At 39.5% G+C, this 15,420-nt stretch overlaps 1 protein-coding gene across 1 annotated transcript in view; it reads right to left on the bottom strand.

The window, feature by feature from the left end:
- Positions 1-850: 850 nt before the first annotated feature.
- si:dkey-12j5.1 (probable assembly chaperone of rpl4) overlaps positions 851-15,420 on the bottom strand; it is a 23,076-nt gene continuing 8,506 nt past the window's right edge. Inside the window, exons 10-11 of the mRNA XM_024267314.2 lie at positions 9,401-9,553; positions 851-1,200 (exon numbers count right to left, since the gene is read on the bottom strand). Of these exons, the coding sequence (XP_024123082.1) occupies positions 1,024-1,200; positions 9,401-9,553 (330 nt within the window). The 3' untranslated portion in view covers positions 851-1,023. The remainder of the gene's footprint in view (positions 1,201-9,400; positions 9,554-15,420) is intronic.

Raw genomic sequence — 15,420 nt, forward strand, 5'->3', positions numbered from 1 at the left:
TTCAGATTTTAAATACTTTTATACATACATCTGCAATTAATCAGTGAACTGATGTTCGGTAAATGTTTTCTTCTTATCACATCAAATGGAAAGAAACACTTTTGAGTCTCTGAGGACACTCAACAGTACTTACCAGCAGCAGCTCAGCACTTTGATGTACAAACTCCTCACCTGGTTCCAGAAACGTAAAAACACGAAAAAGCTGACAGCGTTGTCTGTTATTGTGCCACGCCATTACACTAACCCGCGCTTTCATGTCCATAACACGAAGGGAATGCTAAGAGGGAGCTACTTGAAATGTCGTTTAAAAAGACCGTTGCCCGTTCCTGCATTCAGAGAGGCTTTATGCAAGTCACTTTGAACAGTCGAGCAGAGAGAGACACTTTGCATAAGTAAATGTCAAATCTCTGTTTTTTCAGTGCAGTGAGTCAGCGGAGAAAATGAAGCGGGAACATATACTGTAAAACATCACAATAAAAACAATAAACTTCAGCACTAAGAATGGCATGTAATGCAAGAATAAATACTTCCGAGTTGTGAATTTGAAAACAGGTGAATGAGGAGCATCACTTGTTGAGTTTGAGAGATGAAATGCCGTGGTTGTCAGAAGCAGATTGAGTAATTAATGTGTTTTTGTGCTTGCTTGCGGAGTGTGTGGGCATGCGAGTGTGTGTTCGCTTGTTGAAGCCATGCGTGGGTGAGAGGTGAAGGCATTCAAAGGTGTTTTGCTGCTGATGAGAATTAAAGCTTTAAAACTCATTTCTTTCCCTCGTAGCCATCTTCCAAGGAGATCAGAGGAAGCATTACTCAGGTACGCACTTATTTATCAAAAAGCATTTAGGAACTCGACTGAAAGAGCGAGCAGACTGCAGCTTTTAATTCCACTCTGTACATATCGGTTTAATCTTTGATAAGGAGGCAAGAAAGGGAAAAAAATACATTTAGAAAGGCACTGTAGATAGCATACAAAATCTGCTGGAAGGTGGGATGGGAAAGCAGATAACAAGAGGCGAGGTGGTGAGTTCAGTGCTCCATGGGAGCTTCTGCATCACTGTTCTCGTCCTCATCACTGCAGGGCTCGTAGTCATCATCCAAGGCTTCATCTTCTTCCTGTGGCTCCATATCTCCTCCTAGTTCACCCAGCAGCTGCTCAGTGTGCTCCAACATCGGCTTATCGTCACATCGCAGCTTACTGTACAGCTGAGGAGGAGATGGAGGAGACAAAGCAGATGGTGTAAATCTAAAACAGGCTCAAAATCACTGCAGGGGGGAACATGTAAATTTTATTAGAAGCTGGATTTTGCAGCACAAATGCTGTGACCAATAATTGGGGAGAGAAAAGTGAGGCAATATATAAAGTATGGATACTAAAAAGCTCTCAGCAGTGGCTGTTCTCTTTGTGTCACTGAAGTGAACGCAACGCCATTCACAAAGAGTTTGGAGTTCAGTGGAGAGAGCCGACCTGAGGTTTGAAGCTGCACGAGTGCTGCTCGGGTTTCTTAAAATAACTAACAGTTTCTGCTTCGTGACAGAGAGGCAGTTGCAACTCTCAAAGTGCTGCCAAACACTTTTAGCCTTTCATTCGGCAAATCAGCACATTTGATGCACAAGATGAGCTGCATACAAGACAAAAAGGAAAGGATCATTTATCTTCCACTTGCAACACGCAGATACGCACAGAAATGTATCCTGAAGCACACACACAGAAAATCAGAGTTATCACAGTGAAATATGCAGTAAAAGCAGGAGATAAAAAAAATAACTGTTCCCAAAGCTGCCAGCTGATTTATCTCAGCGAAATTCCCTGCTTGTTTGTAATTACTGAGCTCATAGTAAAGCAGGGTAATAAAACCGCTGGTGCTAACACTGAAGACAGGAACATTTCTGTTTACGCGCAAATATAATACACAGAGTATGGGACACAAATACAGCTATTTACATTTTAGCATCTCTCTCTGGAGACTGCACAAAGATTGAGAGTGGATTTATTTTACCCTGACCTGCAGAAGATTATTCCAGTTAGTCTGCTATATATACTGTTAAGTAGCTGCTGTAGTTTATGGAGAATAAGCAGCAAGGTGCCATCATTCTTTCCGAAAGTGTAGCGAGGTCAGGAAAGTGACTGTGACTGCGTTGCCTGAGGACCAGTCTCCAAGCAACAGCAGGTCCTGACAGGAGACATGCAGCCCCATGGGAACTCATTTGGAGTGTTAAAATGTGTTGCGTGCGTATATGTGTGTTTACAGAAGTGGATGTGGTCTCTGCGGGTTGGGTTTTAAGGCAGGCGGAGTGTGACCCGGGCGAAAGCGCGGGGTCATGTAACACCAGGCTCTGCCAGGCTCATCAGAGAACCGGCGAGCTTTTCATTAGACTTGTGTCACTCCGAAAGCACCGGGTGATGCGCGTCCGGAAACTCACAGCCGCTTTAGAATAACTTCTGCCTCGACGCCCGGAAAGGCTTCGCCTTACAGCGTCGGGTAAAAGGAGAGCATGCCTTTTGTATGAGAGAAATAATGAAATAGATGCAGTGAATGGTCGTAAACACACGCACCGCATGCTTCTTGGAAATTGTGTTTGTAGGAGGTGATACCTTCAACAGATCAATAGCAAATTGTGTCTACGGAGCAGGATGTGATTATTCACTAAGATACTTTAACAAATAGTGGCTATTCTTTACGCATTCTGCGATGAGTGCAGCTGAGATCAGCATCGCTTCCAAAAGACACAGGCATTTCTCATTTAAAGCAGCCTGTTTTCTCCTCTCACTTTCATGGCTCACGGAGCCGCCTTGGAGGACGGGGAGGGATGGGGTCGGTCATAAAACTTTTTCATGGTCCGCTTTGCTCCACTTTCAACCTCCAAGTCACGGCCCAAAGAACACTTGACCACCGCTGTAATGAGTCCCACACACGCTCGCACATGCAGAGGTGCACGGACACATCTGCTCTTGGTGTCTGCTCGCTTTCCTTTTGTTGCTATGGTGGCTGGGTTCTGTGAATAGTAATGCTGGACTCTGCCTTGCACTATCAGCGGGACTGAACTACTTCAACATGAAATTTTTACATGCAGAGAATATCCAGGAGTAAGGAATTTGACTTCCAAATATGAGTGAGAGAAACATAGCAAAGAAAAATAACAGAAGTGGTACTTAGCTGAAGAGTAATAGAAGAATATTAAACAAATAAAAACTTATTGAATGAACAATGAAGAACATTTTAGAAAAAGAACGAACAAAGGCGCTAAGATGACGGAGTTCATCTTGTGTGCGTCTCCAAGAAACATTGCAGCTTCTCATTGGTAAACTGTTACATACTGTGAGAGCGTCTTAACAAAATACAAGAAAAAAAAACTCTGTGAATCACTGTGTGAACATTTATCATGCATTGTGTAATTTGATCCTTTTGTTTTTCAAAAATGGCTGATTTATCACCTTGAGTAAACACAATCATTTATTAAACCAATTTATGAAAGATGGTTTTTAATTATTATAGAGTTCACATGATATTATACTGCTAAAACATTGTGTATTTTTGCATTGGATTCTCTGTGGAGTACATTATCTTAGCTGCAGCTCTTAAAAAAAAAAAGATGGAGCAGATTGTGCAAAACATTGATTTTGGAATCCTTCTGGGATGTGCGCATTGGAAGTAGGAGGACCCCTCCTGATTTATTAGAATGCTTTCCATTTGAAAACACGATATTTTAAGCTGGATCGACTCTGCTTTAACATTTTAGCTTTATTAAAACCACCAACCGATAATCTGACATCATCCACAGGACTAAAATGAGACCTGAAGTGGGTCGAACATATTGTGGAGTCTTGAGAACCTTCCTCCACAGATGTCACGATTGGAAAATAGGGCAGAAAACATCAGGGTGTGCATAGATTGTCTAATTTTACTATTTTTCTTAAGTAGAATTGGACTTAGCGTATGAGTGCATGGAAATGTGTTCCCCTTGAACCAGTCTGCAGAGGTTATTTGAGGAACTGCAACATTTGGAAGGTGATAGAAACTTTAATACTCCACATGCTGCTTCATATCTGAGATAAAACACAAGTTTATGGATATTCATATCCAGCACCTATAGTATAAGCATTCTGAATTATAAATTTCAGATAAGCAAACACCCAACAACTGTTAACAAATTATAATGTGCTCAGATTTTTCTCAATTTACTAGCAAATGCTCAGGAAGATAACCAGAAACAAACCTGATGCAGGAATTCATTTGATATCTAACAGGTGGTAAACGCTCTTAAATGTCATAAAGTTTTCAGCACAAATTGCCAAAATACTGCTCGACATTGCTGAGAGCGTAAACACATAGTTTGTTATTTGTCATGGGAATTATTGTGATAAAGCAGAAAAAAGACACAATGCAGGACTTGTTTTTTAAATGCTACAATAAGAAAATGTTTATAGTTTTTGCTTTAAAGCTCAATGCCAAAAAAGTCTCACTTTAGAAGTATTTAATCCTTTAAAGTTTAAAAGAATGTGACACTTGAAGCTTGTCTCTTGGCTCCACAATTTCAGATATTTAGTGACAAGATGTGGCATAAATCCACTTGACAGCGCCTGGGATGAAATGAGAAAGGAACAAAAAAAAAAAAACAGTGAAGAGCTGGCAAATGGAATTCATGGTAATGACAGCAACGGCATTGAATAGACCTGAGGAATTTCATACAAAGCTGAATTATGTTCCCTTCAAGTTCACAATGGTGATCTGGGATGGGAATGAATCCTCAAAGCATCTACGGCCACTGTGTTGCTGCCTGAAGGCTCCTTCTTCTCGCTTTAGTTCGACACGTAAAAAAACAAACATAAATATGAATAAAAGATAAAAGTGGGAGGCGAAGCAGTTGATGAAAGTTCTGATAAATGAAATCTGATCAATGAGCTTTCTTTGATGCACCTACGATGGGTTTTTCAGTCTTCTAGAGCAGATTAAAGACACCAAAATCTCTAATAATAAAGTACTCTAATGTTCTCCTTACATAACATTTGAGGATGATGCCTTTTTTTCTTTGCTGCTCATCCAGCAGATAAAAAGACAGGCTGATTATGCGGTAAAAGCCTAATCACACCACCTTTGTTCCCCCCTCTGCTCCACACCTGTGCTTCTCTTTCATTTCACCTTTTCTTTTATTTCGTTTGTTAAATCAGTCATTCTCCCAGCTCGTCTCATAACCGCTTTTCCCTCCGTGCAGGTTTTCTTTTTCTGCTCTCTTTCTTTGGCTGGCACTCACCACACGACCTTCCTGTCAAAGAGATAGATCTGTCTTCTTGCTCTCATCTATATGCCTGTGCTTGCTCGCTCGCACACTTGTCTTACATTGTGACAGAATAGTGCCGGAATAATGGCCTCCTCTAAACTTACCCTGTAACCCCCCCCTTTTTTTTTTTTTTTCCAGACTACATAAAAACTGCCTCGTCTTCAGAGGATCGTAATTACTCGAATAAAACAATTTCTATCTTTTAACACGATTGTCAAAAAAAAACTTTTCCACTTACGAGGCTGTGACATCGGCTGGAATTAGAATCTCTGAAGTGTGAACAGTGCATGGTCACTGCAAATCTCAAGAGGGCTGACCACAAACTCTTTCTTTCTCACACACACACAAACGTCCCGATCTTCCAGTTGTAAGGAAAGGCATTAAAAATACATGAGTAGCACACCATGGTCCTAACATTACCCACAGCCTGCGCTCATGGGATACTCTTTCAGCCACTTCAAATACTAACGTTTTGACCTCTCTTTACTCAAGTTGCCTTTCCGCACACAGACACACACACATAACAATGCCCTCTGTGCATACACTGCAAATCGCACCCAATCTGGCTGAGACTCAAATTCCATTTCACGTCCGGTTTACTATTGATTTTACTCTTGACACTATTCACAAGCTACACCTCCTGCACCCACACATGCACACTCCTACCCTGCATCCAATTTGTTCCCTTTCTTCACCCCTCCCTCCCCATACTCACCCCTCCTATTTATTCTCCAAGTTTCCCTCCTGGTCATCTTGTATACTTTTTTTTTTCCTTGTCTCCTGATACATTTATTCTTTCTCATCACACCTCTGGAGAGCCGTCACTTGAAAGCAGCTTGTGCACAGGTGTGAGCACGTACTAAACAAAAACGACTCCAAAGCAATTTGCAGAACACACCTAATCATGCTCAAATATGTGCATCTGCCCAACGTGAGCCCACGCTTACCTGTGTGTCCTTTTTTTTCTTGGAACAGACAACTGTGCGCATGCACGCACAGACACAGTGACTTTCTAAATAAAGTCATAATGAGAGAAGTGGACTAGTGCCAAAACAAGCTGCTGGGCTCTGAGGCCTCATTTCCATGTTGAAGCCCGATTTAACTTGCAAACTGACTCTTCTTTAATAATTCACTAACACGGCGATGCTCAGAAACAAAACTCCACTTCAAACGAAGGGAAAATCTTCGCCGCACACTGGACAGATGTGCACGCATAAACAGGAAGCAAAGCTGCGGAATGAAAAGCATCAGCGCGCCTGCATTCTCAACTCATTCCGTCTTGCCTTTTCAAGGTCTTTGTGCCTTTACCTTTCACATTATTCTGTGCATGTTGCTTTATTCACTCTCCAAAGAAACCGCAATAGTGTTTACCTGTCACGCTCTGACGCGCCGCCCAATTCCTTCACCTTTTCTAGACTCTTTGTATTCTTGGGGCAAGAACTTCATTCACACTGTTTCTTATTGCATTTTTTTCCCTTTCTTATTTATTTTTGTTTTATTAACTTTTACCACAAAAGCGGGACCTCAAATCTGTATTCACAAGGTTCTTCCACTGAGCACACCTGGAGTTTGGCTTCTAGGTGGCTGGGTGGATGCTGGTTAGACGGTCCGGTCAATACACTGCTGGACAGTACGGCAAATATCAATATATTGCCCCGATATTTCTCCCCCTGAAGTTGATGGTGTGGCAGAGGAGGAAAGTGTTCAGGGTGGGAAGGTGAAAAGAGGAGGAAAGTAAATAAGGGGAGAAAGAGAGGTGGGGCCTGCCCTCCTTCAGTCTGTGCTGTCTGATTTACAAGCCTATTGAATTTTAGACTAACATGAATCAATGCTCCATGGAGGCATTACTCCCTGACAGAATGACAGAAGGAATGAAACACATCACTCTGTGTGTGTATAAGTGCTGGTTTGTGAGGGAGAGAGGAGAAGAAGCGACAGACTGAAAGGAGGGAAAGAACATTAGACTTCAGTTGTACTTTTGTGATATTTACACATTTTTAATAAATAGCTAAGATCTTTGTTAAATAGTGATAAAATGACATATAATTAAAAATGGATCAAACTTTCCTTAATCCAGTTCCCTATCACTTCTGATTGACATCTGGGTCAACCAGTATGGTCAAAGACCACTTTCCAAGTGTGACCAAAACTGTACCATATAACCCTAACCCTGTCCGTATTTGACTGTTTGAACTAATCAAATGAGGGTCCAAAATCTGTATGTGACCCAACATTTCTGTCTAGTTCCCTAAACCAACCCTATTTGCTCTAAATGTGTCTTAATCTATTCCAATGAAGGTTTAAGTTCCAATATCTCTATTTTACAATTTCTGCGTCCTTTTGAACCAGCAAACTTTACCCAAAGTCTTCTAAAAGTTGGATTGGATTTGGCCAGGAGTCTGCTGAAAAAAAAGGTCACATCCGTGCTATTCACAAACATGTTCAGTTTAGCCTCTTCCTCACTAAAGAGAGGAAGGTACTGCTATACGTTGACCTTAATTAAATGGAAACGCTCCTGTTTACTGCATACAGGAGCGTCCCCCTGCCTTCTCTGTGTAGACGTTAAGGTGTCATGGTATCAGACAATTACAAATTGTGTTTAAATAAAAAAAATCACTAAGAGCAACATGTAAGTCATGCTAGTAACTTGTTTTGAGAAATATAATTTTTTGCTGGCACCAGTGGCAAAAAGATTTGAATGAGCCAACTTATTCAAGAATTGGATATGATTTTTTCTGAAATTTGTGGAAAACAGAAAAATCAAATTTTTAGGCAGGGGGTAATCAAAGAAAGTTGCAGGGAAACAAAACTTGAAGGATTGGACAATTTAAGAATTAAGTGGATATATATAGAGAATCCGACTGGCTTGAATTTTCCCAAAAACGTTGGCTTGTTTTTCATTAACTGGCTACCTTAATAGTTTCTCCGTCTCTCTACTTTTCTGCTTTTTGGGGTTTAGTAAATCTGCCAAGTCTACTTAACATAACCTTATTTTGTCCAATCTGAGCTCCTTCTAATCTCAAATTTTCAGACAATTTCTATCACGTATTTTACTTACATTAGAGACAATATATTACTATTATTTATTATTATAAAACTGATAACACAAGTCACACTAAAATAAGTTGACCTATATGGAAAAAATATAAAACATGGATGAAAAATAGAAATATTTCAGCAAATAATCTGTAACACATCTCATAAACAAAATAACGTGGAAGCATAGATTGAATCTTTTATCACGTACTACCAATTTTTATGTTCTGTTAAATAGAAATCTTTAAATTTTATAGTTAAAAATAAAACTTGATTTATAGCAACATAATTAAGTAATTAAACTTTATTAAAATACAATTTTAAACCTTACTTTAGAACTCAAAAATATCAGACACAAAGTCCCTTGCATTTTATGTAGTCATGTGTGTTTATTTAATATCCTTAGTAAGATTAAATATTATTTCGTTCAATATTTGTTCTCTCTTCCTCATGTTTGTTTGCATGGTTTTTCTGTTCTCCACTGTGCTTTCCCTCTGCCTGATTTCTTTTTTATCTCACTCAGCGTGTTTCCGTGTGATCAAGCCACTCTGGTGATGGTCACCGGTCCACAAATGTTCAATGTGCCGACAATGAGCACCAGTGGAGGGTGGAGAATACAGGCAGAGACATTTAGTGGAGGCACTCGGCCGAGAGAAAAAAAAGACAAACACTCACAGCGGGTGGGAAATGGAGTGAACGGATTTAAACTCTCCTTACAAGAAAAGCTTTCCAACAGCATCCTCCCATGATGCTTTGGCCAGAGATTGGACAGAGACTCAGAAAAATTGTAGAAGAGAAGTGTTTCTTTGAAAAACTAGCTTTGGTAAATATAAAGCAAACAAAAATATATATAAATGTAAAGTGGGGCAAACATATTTGGCAATCACCAGTTCTTCAAGTTGTAAAAGGTGAAAGATGTTCTTCAGAGACAGAATGTCAAAAAAAATGTCCAAGAAATCACATTAAATCGCTTTAAGTTGGACAACTTGCAGATTCTGTTATTGTTTTTCCCCACTGTTCTAGCTTTAATAACTATGCTGATGAATGTAAATCCATGCGAGTGCTTCAACGTTACTTTGACCAAACTCACTTTCTTTGCATTAGTCAGGTAGGATCTGGCGGCCTCCTGCAGAGCTTCCCATTCCTCCTTCTCCTCCCCTGTCACCTCTCTTCCCTCGGCTTCTTGCTGCTCCTTTGCTTTTTCCCACTGGAGGTAGCATACCCAGCCAGAGAGATACCACACCTGGGAGACACAGAAAGACAGGCAGGTTGAGGTGACATGAAGTGCGAAGTGAATGTGCTCTTTGTTGCAGAAAGTGTTCTGTGACAGAGAAAGACATTTGTGACCCTTGCAAAGTGTGAAATCTCAATTTCTTCTTCCTCAAAAAGGTTTCACACACGCGTAACAGAATCAAACACGAACAAAAAGACAAAGCCGATGCTGTCCTCATTTACAATTATAGAATGGTAATAGGCACAGAGTGCGGCTTCACAGTCATTAAAAGCACTCAGGTTATCATTAAAAAAACAATCATTTTAGGACAAAAATGTGCATCATAAGCCTAGCATATTCTAATAAAGTATAAAAAACCTCAGTTTGAGTTTGGACACTATAAAACTTTAAATTTGAAGTTTTTTAATATTCTGCTTTTCTTGCCTGACATACATTATTTCAGTCTTGCTTCTTCTTCTAAGTACTTTCTTGTCTGAGGAAGGTTTCTTATGGAAGAATCCTCAAAAAACGTCAAAGACCAATCCTCCGCAGCGAGAGAACAAAGATGCTTGAATTAATTTTCCCTTTTTTATTGAAAAAAGGCACACAATTCTGGGATATTTCTATACTAAAATAAAAAAAAAGAAGTTAATGAGGTCCTAGAATTGAGTTGTGACTATTTTTGATGGACAATGTATGATATATTAAACTGTTATTATTAGTTTATTTTTAAAAAACGAATGAAATTTCCACTTTTTAATATAGTCTATGTTTAAAACTTAACGCATTCTTTTTTGATCTACTGTTAGATTATGATCTGGACCTTTTTTGAGCATGTTTGATGCCGATTTAACTAATAAAACACTTCCAGGAAAGGTCAGGACCTGCTCAATAGCTGCTAAGTACTCGTTTGTGTGACTAAAAAAAGAAGAATTTCACCAGGTGCTAAAGATGATTTTTTATTTCACAAAGAAAAGTTATTCCTCTAAAATTGAGCTATAGTTGAGTGAATGAAAACAGCCATTTCTGTGTTGTCATTTCATCCGGCGTGGTTCAACATGGCCTTGGGATGAATCTGCATGGACATACATTCTTAGGCAGCAAGTTTAAATCCATATTTTTTTCAATTTCTAAAAATAATGTCTCAAAAATGCTTGGAAATGTTTTATAATGCTTACTAGATTGATAGCATTCTTGTAAGCTGCTTGGAATCTTACAAAACACCTGAACACTTCAGGACATGAAACTGTCAAAAAATTCAGTTTTTTAATTTTTTTTATAGAGGTGCCAGTAAATAGAACTTTCTACTGTTTTTTTTAAATAATTTCTACAAAAAATAACAATGTTCTTACAGTTGACTCGTCTTCAGACCTGATACAACTCCCTTCTCATGTCTTCATGTACTGAGCCTGTAAATAAAAAAATGATGCGCTTCGATTTTCCCATAACAGTAGTGTTGGCACAGTTACGAGAGCACACTTTAAATATTTTAAAAACAGACAACCACCTCAATTAAATATGTAACAGGAGAACCACCTCGTTTACGTCAACCTGAGAACGCCGTGACCCAATCACCGCCGCAGAACAGACCGTATCAGAATGTATCACCTTGATCATCAAAAGTGGCCGCCTCAATCTAAATGCAAATAAACACATAAATTACAGTACGTCAATGGCGGCAGCAGTTCATCAGCGGAAGATTTACCAATGGTCCCGTGAAATCCCAAAATGCATTAAAGATATAATAGGAAAACTGGAGCTGACAAAAAAAGGGTAAAAAACAAGGATGTGGACTCGTGCTAAAGCAGTCCCCCTTGACAAAGCTTGGAGCCAAATGGAAAGTTTGTTTATTTCTCTTATTTCTTCACATTTTTCTGAGACAAAAAGTTTATGAAAAGCCACAAAAAGTTAGTATGGTTTCCATTTCATATTTTGAAGCAGAGAAAACATGTATGCGTACGCAATAAAAAAATATACATCATTAAAGCTAATTATAAAAATATTACAGAGAGGAGTGTAATTACTGTGATTAAATGAGTGGTTTGTGGAAAAAGCAGCTCGTTTAGGCATCCGAAGCTGTCAGTCAAAGAAGTGGGACCCCTATAGGTCTGCTGAAACCTCATGAAAGTGCATCATAGAGATAATGGATCAACACAATGGAAGCTCTTAAAATCTACATTCTAAGAACATTGAACAATTCAGGCTTCATGTAAATATTCATGTATTGTCGTCTTCGCTCACTGACTGGTGAAAACTTGAGCTGGTAGATTTTTCAGCACAAAAAAATCAACTAATACTTGAATTAGAAAACAAATAATGCAAGGAAACAGAAGGAAAAAAACAAGACGTAACATATTATTTTGAGATAATCTTGCTCCTTGCTGAGTTCAAACAGAGGTGGTGTATTTTTAACCGCATGTGTTAAATGCACCAAAACCTGTTTTCTCCTTCATTTCTTACAGTCAGGCTTTTAGCATCGACATAATCACATATACTGATTTAAGCTGCTTCTCCACCCTGAAAAAACAAATCAAAAACTTGGAGGTGTGTGTGTGGATATGTTTGTGTGTGTGTGTCTCTCTCATGTCAGGCCAAAGATCACCCACCCACTGTTCTTCAAAAAAAAAAAAAAAAAAAATATTAGCTTTATTCATTATTCGTGGAGTGCAGAGGAAGTTGAGACCTGCACCTCTGACGAATCAAGCATTTAGCTAACAAACACATCAGGGCATGCCACGTTGAATCCAGAATTGTTGCTCAGCGTGCTGAGTGGGAGGCTACCCCCTGCGGCCACACTTATCAGAACAACAGCAGCACTGGATAACTGCAGGAGTGATGCAGAACCAGCAATGTGACATTTTTTTTTTCCCCACTGAAGCTTTTTCTTTGAATGTAAAACATCTTCCAGAACAAAACTGGGTCACTTCAAGTCATTTCTTTTTTACTGCAGAAATGAAAACAATGACAACCCCACAGAACCGGTAACAAGGCTTCAAAGGTCTTTAGAAAAGGTCCTGGAAAAAAAAAATGTGTTCAAGATTGCGAGAGCATCTGCATTCAAAGCGAAAACTAAAGTTAGCTAATTAGGAACTTCACAGAATCAAATCTACCCCGCTACCACCTCAAACAGAAGCGCCTGGAATCAAAGAAGTGCCGTGTCTGTCAATCAAAATGACTGGGGCCATTGTCATTTCAAAGTGAAGGCGCATCTTTAGCTCCCATATGGTGCGGCGGAAGAAAGAACAAAAGCCTCACGGATCAACCCAACAACTTTGAAATGAGATTTGCGAAGCACTCCGCTCGCTTGTTTGTGCAAACTTAATGTTACATAAGAAGAATTCAAGCTCAGAGATACACAAGTCGGAGACAGCTTACCGCTTATCTACGCGAAAGACGAATTAAGGGGGAATAAGAAGAGGGGAGAAAAGTTTAAGGAAGTAAACGCTGACCAACGTCGGCTCGCTGTATGACTGACTGCTGCAGCTGTGCGTCTGAAGTGAGTTTCAAAGTTCAGCCCCCCTGGTGGCTGCTCTCAATCTGTCTGCAGACGGGCTCATGTGGGTGGCTGAGCCTGAGGGGGTGTTTTAGGGGAGGGGGGGGGTGGATTTCTTTTCTGCCTGACACTTGGTGACACACCTTCAATCTCCGTGGCACTGACATGGGATTTTTAGCAGCCTGGCGAGGCATGGTTACAGCTCAAGCACAGTTTTTGGTGTGAGCACATCCTGTCAGATAAGAAGAAAAGTTTAAGGTACTCAATGTATTTTGTGTAATTCTGCATAATGAAAGTCTGAACACAACCGCCAGCTCACTTTCCAAACAGCCTTTAATGGACTTTCTGCATAGAAATGTAACCACTCTTACGATGCTCTACAGACTATTCTGTAATGATGCTCACTGTTTGCTGCTTTAAAACAGCGTTCTTCTTCTCTGCCGTGCCTTCATGTCACGCCGTATGTGATCCGAGTTCGGCTTTTGTACCGCGCCCGAAAGGCAAAAGGCCTTCATCTGAGACCTCGTCTTCAGAATCTTAGCAGCTACATTGTTCTCTTATGCTTTGTAATCTTCAGGTTTCGTCGGTCTTCTGATAGTTTTATTTCCTCAAGTACCAAAGCATCAAAGCAGTCTCAAAGCACTGAAGAACTTTAGTAAAGTTCAGCTATAGTTATACCTTCTTACTGTAATCTTTTTGACGCTTAGAACAAAGGGATGTACTGCAAAGTCGCTCAACAGCTATTTTCCCTTTTCTGCAGAATGCATTCAGACGGTTTAAAAAAATTGCTTTAATTATTGGTATATTTATTATAAAAGTGACAATATTCTTGGTTATAATTCTATTTGATCCAGTGTTTAACACTTGGTATGGACCAAAGCTGCATAGCCCAAGATCAAGACTACCCAACACTGGTTCTCAAGATCCACCCCCAATTTTGCTTTCGAGAAATCTGCTTGCTGCTGAATACTTGCATCTGGTGTTATCTATCTGTGAATAAGAACTGATAATTTAGGTAATTGTTTATGCAAAGCTGGGTTGAAAATAAGCAGGGGGACAGATCTTGAAGACTAGGTTTATTCGCTTAACCTGCAGAAGATGGACTTGGATGGATGGATGGATAGATGGATGGATGGATGGATGGATGGATGGATGGATGGATGGATGGATAGATAGGTGGGTGGATGGATGGAACAAACATATTCACCCACACTTTCTCACACTGATGGCAGCTCCACTGGCACCAAAATATAACCACCAGGAACAATTTGGGGTTCTGTGTCTTGGCCAAGTACCCGTCGGCACATGGACGGTTAGGGTGGGAACTGAACCTGCAACCTTCCAATCCGAGGTAAACCGCTCTACCTCTGCACCACGGCAGAATAACTGAAAAGATGGCCTGCTCTGTGATTTTAGTGCTCCCCAAATGTCGTGTTGGATGATTGAACTGATTCTAAGACAATGAAACTCAATGAAAACCAACTTTTAAAAAGACTGTTAGCATCTACTATTACTTTTTTTTTGGACCATAAATATTAACGCGTTAACGGACATGATTAATTGACCCAAATTAATGCGTTACTTTTTAGTAATGCATATTAATCACACCTCAGGGAGCAGCAGTCCTTCCCTTTGCCTCAGCGCTGCAGACTTCTACGGCTTGCATTAAAACACCATTGGATATTATCCCACTTATACCATGGTTATTTACTAAAGAAATACATATTCAGTTGGTTTTTAGTACTTTAATCATGTTTTTTTTTTTTGGTTAAGATCCCTTTTTCCCATAAACCGGACTAATTGATCCATGGTCCGGCATATTGTCATGGTAACACAAGTGTCGCTAAGACTTGACTGCAGCGACAAAGAAAAGTGACACAATGTATTTGCTGATTGTCACAAAAGGTTAAATAATTCCTCAGTTCAGAGAGAAAGCTCACCTCTAAACATTTATTTTTGCCCAGATAATGAAGGAAAATGTTTCAAAGTGGCCTGCACTGTAATATAGAGCAGAGACAGGAACCCTTGTTCTGTTTTTGTTTTTTTAGGTCTGCGAATTCGTTTCTTATGGCTGTTTGTCAGCATCTTTGTTGAGTAATACCGTTGACATAAAAGTCTTTAAAGTTCTGCTTATCTTACTGTTGATGTGTTTTGTGCTCACAAATTACAGTTCTGGCTGTTTGTTCAAAAGTGTTTAATCAACAACTATAGTGTGATTACTCTGATATATTGTAAATATTCTAAAATACTCTGAAAAAAACACTATTAATTGTGATTAATTTTTTCCCACGTTTGCGATTAACTGGTTATTTTATTTTATTTATTGTTTTCTGGACTTTTTTTAATAATAGTATTTTGGAATTAAAAAAAACATTTTTGCCTTGAATGAATCTTCCAGGATTTA

This window comes from Oryzias melastigma, linkage group LG16, assembly GCF_002922805.2.
Source record: "Oryzias melastigma strain HK-1 linkage group LG16, ASM292280v2, whole genome shotgun sequence".
Lineage (NCBI taxonomy): Eukaryota > Metazoa > Chordata > Actinopteri > Beloniformes > Adrianichthyidae > Oryzias > Oryzias melastigma.